The sequence below is a fragment of the Drosophila arizonae genome, chromosome X, assembly GCF_054131065.1.
Source record: "Drosophila arizonae isolate 15081-1271.41 chromosome X, UAZ_ARI_1.0, whole genome shotgun sequence".
In the NCBI taxonomy this organism is placed as follows: Eukaryota; Metazoa; Arthropoda; class Insecta; order Diptera; family Drosophilidae; genus Drosophila; species Drosophila arizonae.
In genome coordinates, this window is record NC_142927.1 from 33,961,562 (window position 1) to 33,976,455 (window position 14,894).

A 14,894-nucleotide genomic window follows, 5' to 3' on the forward strand; every position below is an offset into this window, starting at 1 on the left:
TTCTGCATATGCATACAAACATATATACACACACATACAGCATGTTATATACTCCCATTCTGCCGCTGCTATAAGCGACAGAATTCTTTATGTAAACTTTATGTACTTTAGGCTAAGACTTTATTTGAATAAAATACGGAGAGCATTCGCTGCCCGACACTGCAATTAAACAGTTCTTTTTAGACTCATTCACGAAAGTGAAATGAGTATATTGGTTTTGTGCAATGTCCGTCTTGCTGTCCGTCCGTCTGTCCGTCTGTCCGTATGAACGCAATCTATTTCGGCGCTATTGAAGCTAGAGACTTGAAATTTGGAACACATACTCGTGTATATCTCCGATTTATAAAGTGTTAAAATTTTCCCGATCCGCCCACTAGGGGCGTGGCAAATCGGAAAATGCATTTTCCGATATACCAGAAATCATGTTTGTTGAAGAGCTAGAAAGCTGAAATTTGGTATGTAGGTCCGCGCCAACCACCCAAGATCACAAGCTATGGCGGATATATCTCCGCCCATTCGGGGCGTGGCAAATCGGACAAAACTGTATCTCCTAAAGTTATAAACCTAGAATGCTGAAATTTTGCACGTAAGCTAATGTTTTAATTCTATGAAGATGGGTGAAAAAATTTTATATCTACGTCCCTTAGGGGCGTGGCAAATCGGACCTGAAGATATAGTGATTTTTCGAATTCTGCTATATTTTAGGCACTATTGATGCTAGAGATCTGAAATTTGGTATATATACGCGGGTTGATCACCCAAGTCCAACGAGCTATGGTAGATATATGTCCGCCCATAGGGGGCGTGGCAAACCGCAAAAGTTTATATCTCCTACAATTTAAGAGCTAGAAGCTTCAAATTTGGATAGTTAAGTTACTGGTAGCCTCCTCTATCGATGCCCCAAAAATAATTTTTAAGCCTCTTTAGGGGCGTGGCATATCGAAAAATACCCTGTAATTTTCACATTTTTTGAGCGTAAGAATTCAAATTTTGCATTTAGGTAACCGGTTACTCGTTCTAAGAACTGGCTAAAATTGAGGAGTCGACGGCCACTAGGGGCGTGGCAATCGGCATTTACAGTGCCCGTATCGCGACATTTATATGCGTCAGCCATCTATTTATGCATTTGTACATATAAATAAGCTTAATAGATATTCATAATACAAAAGGAAACATTTTTATGAATTTAAAAAAATTTAAAAGAAGCTAAAATAACAAAAATTTGCAATTTACAAAAAAGTGTTTTCCGCGGGATTTGAACTCGCACCCAACCCAAACAGCATGTTTGTCAAAATAGCTAAAATAATGGTCGTCGGCGCTTCAGCCTACAGCACCACCGCGTCGTTTCGATTAATAGAAGTTAAAACGAAATCACATTATTGTTATGACGCCACATAGCAAAGAAAAGCCAGAGTGGTGGCTGGAAATTCAAAAACAATGCAAAGACAAATCAATCGCAACGAGATTCTTAGAATATGCTAGAGTACGCATTTATGTGTGCATACATACACACATACAAATGAGCGCGTGTATAAGGCTGGAATGCTTGATGCTATGCGTGCAGACTTACATATATACATATGTATGTATTTGCATATATGTATTTGAGGGCTATTTAAGAAGAAACAAATTTAAACTTATAAAATTATTCGACTAAGAAAATGAAAAGTATTAAGTGCCATTCAGTCAAGCTCGCACCTTCCCAATAAAATATCTATTTTATAAAAAACGAAAAATGTATGAAAAAAAAAACATAGTAGAGGTTCGAACCTCCCTACTCTAACGTTACTTGCGTCGCCCTTAGCACCCGCGCCATTGCTTTGCTCGAGCACTCAGCTGCTAAAATAGAATAGCTTAATAAGAGAGCGTCATCAGACAAAACTACAGTAACGGCTAGAAAGTCCAGAAATCAATCGAAATTCTAAGAATGTGAGAAAAGGCGCGCTTCTGTCTGTACGCATAGAATAGACGATGAGTGTGTGCACATGTATAGTAAAATCGCGCTGATCTGCTGCTAGCTTGAAGCCGGTATCCAATATATGGATATAAATACATGTATATTATTAAAAGTCAAAATTGTATAAATTATATACATATGCATGTAATTTGAATGCAATTATGCAATGATCATAGCAATAGCTATCGATGATTTTCCCATTTTAAATGGGATCATGCCCTGTTTTTTGTTGCGCACTAGACTTCAAATTTGCACTATATACTCTGGTTGACAGCGTTTGGGCTGTGAATGAGTCTTCTGCAATCGGTATCGCCCGACTGCAACGTTCTTACTTGTTTGTTCTATAATAAATATTGTTTACAGAAGACACTAACACTAACCAGAGAACACATAGTAAACACACACGTAGTGTAAAGCGTTTTGCACACTTTTTATCGATCGTTGAGTCCCACATAACTTCATATTTGCTCGGCTCCTCACTTTTAGATTCGGGCTACCAAAATATACGAAAGCACCAGTGTTGGCAAATCAGATTTTTTCCCGTCAAATCTGGCTTTTTTTCTAATTATTTGAACAACAATATCGAACTTTTTGATTCTATGTAAATGAAACGAAAAAATTTAAAAATGCATGCAACTTTTTTGATAGCGTGTAGTACAAGAATTTATGTGTTTAAGGTTGCCGACAAATTTTCAAATAGTGAAAAATGTTGATCCATTTTCATGCACATATATTTTTGGAGAACATTGATAGTATTGAACCCCAATATAAGAAGTTTTGAGTTGAGAAGCGTGTTCTAAGGGTTTGATAGGATATAAGAAATTTAGGAACTTGGCCACTTTTGCATTGCTTTCTTTGCCAATACCCAAGTGAGTAACATTTTTCGTCAGATCAATACTGTGATGTTTAACTCAAGCATCAGGTAAAACATATATATTATAAAACTTCATAGATACTTCATAGATGCGGTGGTTGAAGAAATGATGCCATGATTATAAGCTATATATTTAAATATCAATCAAATCAAAGCAAAAAACATCAGCTTTTTACCGATTTTTTTTTCACCAAATTTCGGCTTTTTTTTTAAAGTATCTTCCCACTAAAAACAGCTTATTTGCTCAACAAGAATTGGCAACACTGGAAAGCACAATCATTGCGACCCCTGCGCTCGACCGAGATGGTCGGCTGTTGAACAAAAGGTCCCTCTATGCTCAATGCTTTCCTGCTCTCTCTCTCTCTCTCTCTCTCTCTCTCTCTCAATGCTTTCTGTTCTCTCAAATATGTGCTAGAATAAGCTTGAGTGTATGTGTGCACACGTGTAGAAAAACTGTAGTAGTTGCTGCACGTGCGTTTGTTAATTGGCCAAACATTTTGTTATTTGTTAACGTCGATAGACTTAACTGACTTTCAGCATATGATCTTCATATTCTATTTATCGTTTTTTAAAGGTATCGTTTTTTATCGCTTTTTAAAGGTAAACTCGACATCCGCGCTATATATACGGTCATATATAAAAAAAAAAAATTTAAGTCTCTAGCTCTTAGATCTTCTGAAATTGGCGCGCTCAAACATACGGACAGAGCTAAAACGGCGTAGTTCATCGCCTAGATCAAGAATATATGTATGTACATGTATATATGCTTCATGGGATCTTTAGCCCAAATTATAACAATAAAAGTAAGGGCCCGTGCAACTACAAAGTTTTTTGGGACTGCTATACTTTGCACGCGTTAACCATGTGTGTTAAGTGCATAAGTGAACTACAGCTAAGTAGGATCGAAATAGCAAAACAGAGAATAAACATAAGAGAGCTTATTCCAAAAGAAATTATTGACTGCAGCGACGTACAAGGGTTTGGAAATTTATAGACCATATATTTTATGTTGCTTGATTTATATTTTATTTCTATTGTTTTTTTTTTTCCACAGAACTTCAAATGCAATCATATTGATGAATCGCAGGAGCAGGAACATGTGAATAATGATATTGCCATGCAAATGGGATTTGTTAACGAAGCGATATTATCGCCGCGGCTAGGCCATTGTACACCTTTCGGCACAGCACTTTATGACAATCATTCCGAGCAACGCTTCGGCTATGTAGAATCTGATCTAAAATTTGTTCTCTATATGTACGACGTTAAAAATATGCGGGATATTTATGGACGCATTACTACTGCGCTGAAAATAATAAAAGCCAAAAAGTATTAAAAATATAATAATATATATTTATTCATTTTAAATATATCTACCTACTTTTTCCTTCATCGTACTTTTCAGAAGCACCTTCTGTGAAATGGACGTCTTCAGTAAACGCAGCACGATTAAACGAAATCTTGAAAAGCTTATTTTGGACATACCTACATACATATCTACAATAGAGAATCTTTCAGATCGCCTAGATGACAAATTAGGATGGAAGCAATTCAAATTCTGTTTTAAGTTGGCAACCAGCCAAACTGTGAGTATTCGAAATACGCCTTTTACAAATATGTGGGTTAGGGTGTGAATCGGTTGGATGGGGGTTATATTATAAATAACCCTAAATTAGATAAAATACATATATAGTTTACTTTAAAAGTTTGGAGACTGTAGCCCTAAAGGTGTAGGAGATATAATGAAATAACTAGTTTTCGATAAGTTTTTAATCGGAAGTAAAATATCGGGAGTAGTTATCGATTTGGGGAGAAAAACTCGATATGCGCGTGATACACACGGACCTAGGGAAAAATTTCAAGTTTCTAGCTCGTATATCTTCTGAGATCGACGTATTCATATATACGGACGGACAGAGCTAGATCGACTCAGGTCGTCGTCCTGATCAAGAATCAACAGTATGTCCATTAATTATTTTCAAAACAAAACAACTTTTTGTTGGACATACGGTCTTCATGAAACTTTCAGATCGTAATTTGAAATACGCCTTTTACAAACATGTGGGTAAGGCGGTGGATATAGGGGTGGGGGGTAAATTTCAACAAAAACCGAAATTACGCCTTTTACGAACTTATAGGTAAGGGGGTGGATAAAGTGGTAGGGGGTGAATTTTAACAAAACCTGGAATTGTATAAAATGCATATTAATATACATTCAAAATTTGGAGACTGTCGCTCTAAAGATGTAGGAGACAGATTTTAAAACTGATTTTCGATAAGCCTTTTTATCGATAAAAAAGATCGGGATGACTTATCGATTTTTAATGATAAACTCGATATCCGCGCTGTAAATACGGACATTTAAAAAAAAATTTGAAATATCTAGCTCTTATATCTTCTGAAATTGACGCATTCATACTTACGGACAGACGGACGGACGGACAAAAAGACGGACAGGGCCAAATCGACTCAGCTCGTCACCCTGATCAAGAATATATACTTGGTGGGGTCTGCCACGCCTCCTTTTGCCTGTTACATACATTTCAACAAAACCATTATACCCTGATTTCCCATTGAAAATGGGTTCAGGGTATAAAAATTGGAAGACTCTAGCAATAAAGGTGTAAAAGATATAATTTTATAACTGGTTATTGATAAGATTTTTTTTGATAAAAAAAAATAACGGGATGAGTTATAGATTTTTAATGATAAACTCGATATCCGCGCTCTAATTACGGACATTTAAAAAAATTTGAGGTCTCTAACTCTTACATCTTCTAAAATCGACGCGTTCATACATACGGACAGACAGAAGGACAGGGCCAAATCAACTCAGCTCGTCGCCCTGATCAAGAATATATATACTTTGTGGGGTCTGGTACTCCTCCTTCTGCCTGTTACATACATTTCAACAAAACCATTATACCCTGATTTCCCATTTTCAATGGGTTCAGGGTATAAAAATATATGTAAACAAATCTGCATGCAGAGAGACTCTCTCGGATGAGACTAAACAAAGCACTGGCTGGGCTTTGTTTTTCGGTCGCAAGGCAGATAAGCGGGACCTTCTAGTACCGTCGCTCGTCGGGAGTGTGGGGGGGTTCTTTTCTGCCTTGCGATCAGAGTTCATAAATTTTAATTTTTAAGATCCCTTCAACTCGAGGTGGAGCTATACTCCACGAAAAAAAAAAAAAAAAAATTATACTGGGGAAGTAGGGGAAGGACTGACACAAATTTACAGTAAGAACACCGACACAACTAAGCGTGGCCATAGATGGCATTCGGTACACGCGCTCTTTACCCACCCAACTACGGTTTTTCATAAACAATTTTAACAGAAAAACCCCAAAGAAGCTCCAACACTAACTAGCCTACCCCATTATTTCAACCCTTCTTCCAGATTAACGACTCATATTATTCTTGGTTTCATTCCTATTATTTATAGTATTCATTTTCATTCATTTAAATAATATCTAGACATTGGGATACTAAGATTACATTACATTATTTCTCTTATACTAACAATGTTGTTATTATTTTACATTTTTATTTTACATTATTATTAGCTTCTTTTTTTTATGCTATTCTTTAAATTGGTCTATTTTCTATCGTAAATCTTTCTTGCTATTAAATCCTATTTATTTCTTTATTTATTGCATTTTCATTTTTTTATACCCTGAACCCATTGAAAATGGGAAATCAGGGTATAATGGTTTTGTTGAAATGTATGTAACAGGGAGAAGGAGGCGTGGCAGACCCCACAAAGTATATATATTCTTGATCAGGGTGACGAGCTGAGTTGATTTGGCCCTGTCCGTCTGTCTGTCCGTCTGTCCGTCTGTCCGTCTGTCCGTCCGTCCGTCTGTCCGTCTGTCCGTCTGTCCGTATGTATGAACGCGTCGATTTCAGAAGATATAAGAGCTAGAGACCTCAAATTTCTTTTAAAATGTCCGTAATTACAGCGCGCATATCAAGTTTATCATTAAAAATCGATAACTCATCCCGATCTTTTTTTATCGATAAAAAACCTTATCGAAAACCAGTTATAAAATTATATCTTCTACACCTTTATTGCTAGAGTCTCCAAATTTTTAATGTATGCTTATATGCAATTTATACAATTTCGGTTTTTGTTAACATTTACCCCCCACCCTTAAATTCACCCCCTCACCCTCACTTTTGTAAAAAGCGTATTTCAAATACTAGAGACTTGTGCTTTGGCAATTACATGCATATGTTATAATCATAATCTGAAAGTTTCATGAAGATCGTACGTCCACAAAAAAAGCTATTAAGCAATTAAGTTCTCATAGTAAGCGCTCACTGCCGCCCATGCGTGTTTATGCTTGTGTGTGTATATGTATGTAATTGTTTGTGTATGTGTGTGTGTGTGTGTGTGTGTGTATGTGTGTGTATGTATGTGTGTGTATGTATGCGTTTGTGTGTATGCGTGTGTTTGTGTGTATGTGTGTCTGTACGCGTGTGTGTGTATGTATGCCTTGTGTAAGCTGAAAGACGCGAAAAATTATTGAAATATCTATTGCTCCAAGGGTTCAGGGGATCTCGTAGTCGAGCAGTCTCGACTAGAGCTTTCTTACTTGTTTATTTTATAATTTAGGTGAAATCATTTAGTTTAATAAAATTGGCAAACAAATAGATATAAATATAAAGCAAAATGGTCTTAATCATCTTATTTAAAAAATGTGGTTGTAAAAAAAATTATTTTAATTTAAAAAAAAATATGCTTTGCTTCATTTTTGCATGCAATTATTTCCAAACATTTTATTATTACTTGTTTTTTATACCCTGAACCCATTTTCAATGGGAAATCAGGGTATAGTGGTTTTGTTGAAATGTATGTAACAGGCAGAAGGAGGCGTGGCAGACCCCACAAAGTATATATATTCTTAATCAGGGCGACGAGCTGAGTCGATTTGGCCCTGTCCGTCTGTCTGTCTGTCCGTCTGTCCGTCCGTCCGTCTGTCCGTATGTTTGAACGCGTCGATTTCCGAAGATATAAGAGCTAGAGACTTGAATTTTTTTTTATTCCCTGAACCCATTGAAAATGGGAAATCAGGGTATAATGGTTTTGTTGAAATGTATGTAACAGGCAGAAGGAGGCGTGGCAGACCCCACAAAGTATATATATTCTTGATCAGGGCGACGAGTCGATTTGGCCCTGTCCGTCTGTCTGTCTGTCCGTCTGTCCGTATGTTTGAACGCGTCGATTTCCGAAGATATAAGAGCTAGAGACTTGAATTTTTTTTTTTAAATGACCGTATATACAGCGCGGACGTCAAGTTTGCTTTTAAAATTCGATAAATCATCCCGTTATGCTTTTATCGAGTAAGAACATTCAAGTTCAAATCAGATGCCACTATAGGTAATTGTGAATGATTTTTCTTTTTTTTAAATTTCTCAAATATTCAATATAATATGTAGATCATATTCTGAAAGTTTCATTAAATTCCGTTCAGTCAAAAATTAATAAAAAATAATCAAATATTTGGCCAATTAACAAACGCACGTGCAGCAGCTACAACAAAAACACTCGTTGAATCACATCAGCTGTTAGTTTCGTTTAGTTTTGGTAGATGGCGCAGCAGAAGTGAATCTATTTGAGTTTTGCCAGCACCATTAGCAGAAGTGGGGTGGCCTAGTGTGTTAGCTGCATGACGCTTGATCGAGAAGTCGCGGTTCGAATCCCGATCGATGCAACTGATGTTAGTTTTTTTTTAATTGTTTCAAAATATTTTTATATTTTCATAAATGAGTTTTCTATTTAATTTATATTTTTAAATACACCGAAATTGAAATTTTAACTATACTTTATGTGCGTTTTTAATAGTTTGGTTATTCTAGCAGATTCTTAGAATCACATCAGCAGTTAGTTTCGTTTAGTTTTGGTAGATGGCGCAGCAGCAGTGAATGTATTTGAGTTTTGCCAGCATCACTAGCAGGAGTGGGGTGGCCTAGTGTGTTAGCTGCATGACGCTCGATCGAGAAGTCGCGGTTCGAATCCCGATTGATGCAACTGATGTTAATTTTTTTTAATTGTTTCAAAATATTTTTATATTTTCATAAATGAGTTTTCACCGAAATTGAAATTTTAACTATACTTTATGTGCGTTTTTAATAGTTTGGTTATTCTAGCAGATTCTTAGAGTCACATCAGCAGTTAGTTTCGTTTAGTTTTGGTAGATGGCGCTGCAGCAGTGAATCTATTTGAGTTTTGCCAGCGCCACTAGCAGGAGTGAGGTGGCCTAGTGTGTTAGCTGCATGACGCTCGATCGAGAGGTCGCGGCTCGAATCCCGATCGATGCAACTGATGTTAATTTTTTTTAATTGTTTCAAAATATTTTTATATTTTATTAAATGAGTTTGGTATTTTATTTATATTTTTAAATACATCGAAATTGAAATTTCAGCCATACTAAATGGGAATTTTTATTTGTTGGGTTCAGGGTAGTATCTAGTCGAGCACTCTCGACTAGAGTTTTCTTACTTGTTTTAATTATTGTAGCGCACGAGTTCCTCACCATATATGTATATATATTATATATATGTATATGGACTTATTGTAAAGTCGCAACGTGGAGTTCTAGAAAAAGGGCTAAATTTTTCACCTTTTCTGCCTATATAGCTTTGGGTAGATAAAAGCTTAAAGGTTTTATTGCCCCTAAAGTTGGCTGCACTAATACTTGTCGCTGCAGAATTCGCACAGCGCGGCACCCACCGAAAGCTCTCAATGCAGCTCTGCATGCAATGAAAGGTTCGGTGTACCTTTCCAAAGCTTTTGCAAGCGCGCGTACTTTTTATACCCTGAGCCCATTGAAAATGGGAAATCAGGGTATAATGGTTTTGTTAAAAGTATGTAACAGGCAGAAGGAGGCGTGGCAGACCCCACAAAGTATATATATTCTTGATCAGGGCGACGAGCTGAGTCGATTTGGCCCTGTCCGTCTGTCTGTCCGTCCGTCCGTCCGTCCGTCTGTCCGTATGTATGAACGCGTCGATTTCAGAAGATATAAGAGCTAGAGACTTAAATTTTTTTTTTTTTAAATGTCCGTAATTACAGCGCGCATATCAAGTTTATCATTAAAAATCGATAACTCATCCCGATCTTTTTTTCTCGATAAAAAACCTTATCGAAAACCAGTTATAAAATTATATCTTCTACACCTTTATTGCTAGAGTCTCCAAATTTTTAATGTATGCTTATATGCAATTTATACAATTTCGGTTTTTGTTAAAATGTACCCCCACCTCTAAATTCACCCCCTCACCATCACTTTTGTAAAAAGCGCATTTCAAATACTAGAGACTTGTGCTTTGGCAATTACATACATATCTATGTTATAATCATAATATAAAAGTTTCATGAAGATCGTACGTCCACAAAAAAAGTTATAAATCAATTAAGTTCTCATAGTAAGCGCTCACTGCCGCCCATGCGTGTTTATGCTTGTGTGTGTATATGTATGTAATTGTTTGTGTATGTATGCCTGTGTGTGCGTGCGTGCGTGTGTGTGTGTGTGTGTGTGTGTGTGTGTGTGTGTGTGTGTGTGTGTGTGTGTGTGTGCGTGTTTCTTGTGTAAGCTGAAAGTCGCGAAAAATTATTGAAATATCTATTAATCCAAGGGTTCAGGGGATCTCGTAGTCGAGCAGTCTCGACTAGAGCTTTCTTACTTGTTGAACATATTCTTTTCCTATTATTATTTACCCTTTATTTTTTTTGTTTGGCTTGCGACCATTACACCACCCGATAATATACCACCGTTAGACGGAATATTAGCGGGAATATGTTCGGATGTCTATTGCTTAATGTCTTTGGCATGAAATGTACCTATCTCTTGACCTTGCAAATTCTCTAAAAGATAAAAGCAATTTCCTAGTTTCTTTTTCACTCTACATTTCAAAAATTGGGGTGCTAATTTCGCATTATAATTGTGAGCGAATTTGCTAAGTGAAAAATTTCGGCGATACACTTCCTGCCCTTCCCTAAATGTAACAGGCTTAGACCGCAAATTATACTGTTTAACATTTCGTTCATAAGCTTGTTTTATGTGTGCCTGTATATCTTTACGAATTAGGGATAAGTTATCTGATCGAAATAGTGGTACTAATGGTTCTTCAAGCAATGTTAATTGCTTTATCAACTTGTAGTCTGAACCATGAGTGATCATATCTAACCCAAATAAATCTCTATAAGGGGAGCATCCTATGGATTGATGCAAAGCTGATCGTAAGGCGCATGAGATACTAGAAATATGTTCCCAGTTCCGTTAGAAAAGCATTAAACTCATTAGATTTGAACTGTTTTCCATTATCGCTTACTTTGGTTTCTTGAACGCCAAATCTCTGGAATATATGCTTTAATAGAAACTCTTGAATAACAGATGACGTCGATTTTTTTAAAAGCCAAAGCCAACGAAATTTACTGAAATGGTCCAATACTATTAATAGTCCTACATGTCCACTTTTGCTCCTGAGATATGGCCCTAATAAATCTATATACAACCTCTGAAAAGGTCGATAAGTCGGACTTTGAGCTCCCATTGGAGGACGGAGAGTATAATTCGGGGCTTTGCATTGTTTGCATACCGAACAATTTTTAATATAATCGCGAACATCCTTTGCTAACCCAGGCCAAAAGAGATTTCTTCGCAATTTCTCGACTGTTTTTTGTATACCTGAATGTGCTGACGTTACACTATCATGGGCTTGCTTTAATACCTCGCCTTTAAGTGGCTCTGGAACCCATAGTTTCCACAAAAACTTATCTTGAACTTCATCTCCGGTGGAGTGTTCAGTTCGGATATAGATTTTATGATCCACAATTTTGATATCTGGAAAACGTGAACTATTTTGCTCTAGATTAGATTAGATTGGTTGTACTCGTCAGACTGAAATGCGTCTGATTCTAAATTTATGATGGGCCTCATGTCTAACGAAGCTATTTCATTGCAATCGTGCAATCGCGATAAAGCGTCGGGCACAATGTGATCTTTGCCCTTACGGTGCGACATAGTGAACTTATACTGTTGCAAGCGAAAAATCCATCTAGCTAATCGTCCAGAAACGTTCTGTTGTCTCATCAGCCACTAGAGGCTGGAGTGGTCAGTAATGACTTCGAATTCTTGAAGCTCTAAATAGCAACGAAATTTTTCTATAGCTAGAATAACTGCAAGACATTCACGCTCTGTAACACTATAGTTACGCTGAGATCGACTGAGTTTTTTAGACATGAATGCTACGGGTTTTTCTTCATTATCTTCAGGAAGTTGTACTAACACTGCCCCAATTCCAAAATCACTAGCGTCACAATGCAAAAAGAATTTCTGATCAAACTTTGGATTTTGCAAAACTGGAGACGTAGTTAACACAACTTTTAGTTTTTCCATAGCGGTTTGGGCTTCTGGAGTCCAGTTAAACTTCTTTTTAGAAGATAAGACTTCAGTTATGGGACAGGCTAGGTCTGAAAAGTTTTTTATAAAACGGCGATACCACCCACATACACCTAAAAAGCCTCTCACTTGCTTTAAGTCTTTCGGAGTTGGTCAGTTTTGTATGCAAGAGATTTTATCAGGGTCTGTGCATATGCCTGTCTTGTCAATTACGTACCCAAAGACACAATTACGTAAATCAGGGGGAATGATTTCATCTATTAGCCTACACATTGTTGATGGCGCATTGCATAGACCAAACGGCATAACCTTGAATTGATATAGTGGTCTACCTGGTACTGTGAAAGCTGTCAGTGGCTTTGAGTCGTCCGTCAGTTCTTTTTGCCAATAGGCGTCTTTTAAATCAAGTTTGGAGATAATGTTAGCTTTTGGTAATCTCGAAAAGATTCCATCTATACTAGGCAGTGGACATGCGTCCTTTTTGGTCACCGCGTTAAGCTTTCGGGCATCTAAGCAAAGACGAACTTTGTTTGGTTTTACCACTAATCTCCTAGGAGAACTCCATGCACTGGTTGAGGGCTCTATCACACGTAGGCTAATCATCCGATCGATTTCTTTATATAGCAACTGCTCGACTGCAGGACTAACAGGATAAAAGCGTTGCTTTACTGGCATTGCTTCTCCCACGTCAATGTGATGTTTGATAAGTGAAGTGCGACCTAACTTTTCTACAGCATTGGGAAACAACTGCTTAACTGCACTGAGCTGTTGTAACTGAAGGCTTGTTAGTGGATATTTACCTTCAACATCTTCGTCAACAACATCGAGGTCTGCTTCTACAGCCCTGATAATATCTGGAGCAAGGGCAAATATTTCCAAAAGTCATGGCCGAGAATTAAATTCTGTTTAATGTTTGGGATAACATACAGTTTCATGGGCTTTGATATTGCTTTATATTGCATGACAACACTCAAAACTCCTATGACTGCTTGATTTTCACCACCGGCAGTTTTTACAAAAGATTTGAGCGACTTGAAACAAGGACTTTTTGAAAAGTCATTTTTCGCTAGAGTAGCGCCAATGCAACTGATATTTGCGCCAGTATCTAGTAAGCCTGATTCTTGAAAATCCAAAAAAGATACTTTCGCATAACTGCGCATATCTTTTTGATTGATTAATATGTTTGAGATTACTAATTTACGTCTACTTTTTATTTCTCTATAGTATTTTCTCAACCTGGCACTATGCTTACTCCTAACCGAATTTGGTTCATTAAAAATTTTTCTTCGTATTTCAAGATATTTAGATAGCTTGTCCTTGTATGGGAGAAAACGGAGATCAAGCACCCGTGCATCAATTTCATTTGAAGATTGTAATGATGGCGCGAGATTGTTGCTGATTGGGTCTACTAATTCGGGAGCATCCGATTTTTGGGGGATGTCCCCTTCTGCTGGTTTTCCGCCAACCTACGGATACAAATTTTACATTATGGCTTGTATACCTGTGGTGTCAACCATAACAAAAGACTCTACGATCCCTCAGGCAATTTTCCCAGACATGTCCCTTTTCTTCGCAGTTCCAGCATGTCAAGTTGGAATGTGCCTTTTGCATCGCTGCAATTTCTAACTCTGCTGAATCTGTCTCTTCTTCAACCTCAATTCCGAGACCAGTATTCTCGATTTAATTAATTTGACGACGAAACGCAACCGTTTTGGGTCGAGAAAAATTGTCTGATTGACTTATAAGGTCATTTGTTAAATTTTCGCTCATTTGCACTAACCTACGCAAATGGCCAACTGAACTGATAGATTAGTACAGTAACTTGTGCCGCATCTCAGTCAACAGGTTATTTTGTAGAATTTCTAATAATTTTTCTTCGCCTATTTTGAGGCCAAATTTATCAATTAATGCAGCTACCGAATCGTGAAAAGCGACAAAAGATTCACCGACTTTTTGCTTTCTCGCTCTCACTCTTTACTCATAAATTCTGAGCGATAATCTTTATATTGCTGTCGAAGTGCTGCACAAAAATCATTCCATACAATTCTATCTACCTGTTTATGGTGCCTCCAGAACCAATCTCTAGCTTTCCCAGAGAAAAGAATGTGCAAATGTTTGCAAAGCCCCATAAAATCACTATCGAGAGTTTCGTCAGTAAGGACCCTCACACGATAAATAAATTCCTCCACTCCTAGTCCTTCAGATGACCCATCAAAATGGAGATTCCATTTCTGCATAATGTCAGCTGTTCTTCTGCTTTGGACAGACGAGCCTCCTGGCGAGTATGCCATTGGAGTCGGAATAGACGGCAGCTGCTCGCTTGAGCTGGGCCGTGAATCAATACGGAGCGCCGACATCACATGAGTGACTGACTGCTCGATCATTTGCTGAATTATATTATAATCAACGCCTGCTGATTCTTGATGAGTATGGCCGGCTCGATTGGGTCGGCCTCGTCGGCGGGTACTAATGTCTCTTTGAGGAGGAACTACGTTTCGGTCAGAATTATGGCTTGCATCTAAACCGGATATAATTACCTCACTGCCTTCGAGCGATCGCTCTTGGGGATGCTCTAGAGACTCAGGCGGAACTTCACCTAATGCTTTGGCTAAATTACGCGTTACCATTCACGAACTACCTGGAATTGCTGATGTTG

The 14,894-nt window shown here is 37.6% G+C and overlaps 1 protein-coding gene across 20 annotated transcripts in view; it reads left to right on the forward strand.

The window, feature by feature from the left end:
- LOC108620537 (uncharacterized) overlaps positions 1-14,894 on the forward strand; it is a 180,157-nt gene that overhangs the window by 88,034 nt on the left and 77,229 nt on the right. For 15 of the 20 annotated variants that reach the window (XR_016270937.1, XR_016270938.1, XR_016270939.1 and 12 more), the window contains 2 exons: positions 3,886-4,160; positions 4,237-4,417. The exons of 2 other annotated variants lie outside the window; for them this stretch is intronic. Coding sequence is in view for 11 of the 18 variants with exons in the window: in XM_089473648.1 (XP_089329774.1) it covers positions 3,886-4,160; positions 4,237-4,417 (456 nt within the window). In the remaining 7 variants the exon portion in view is untranslated. The remainder of the gene's footprint in view (positions 1-3,885; positions 4,161-4,236; positions 4,418-14,894) is intronic. 3 more of the 20 variants (XR_016270942.1, XR_016270943.1, XM_089473662.1) reach the window with 1 other exon arrangement.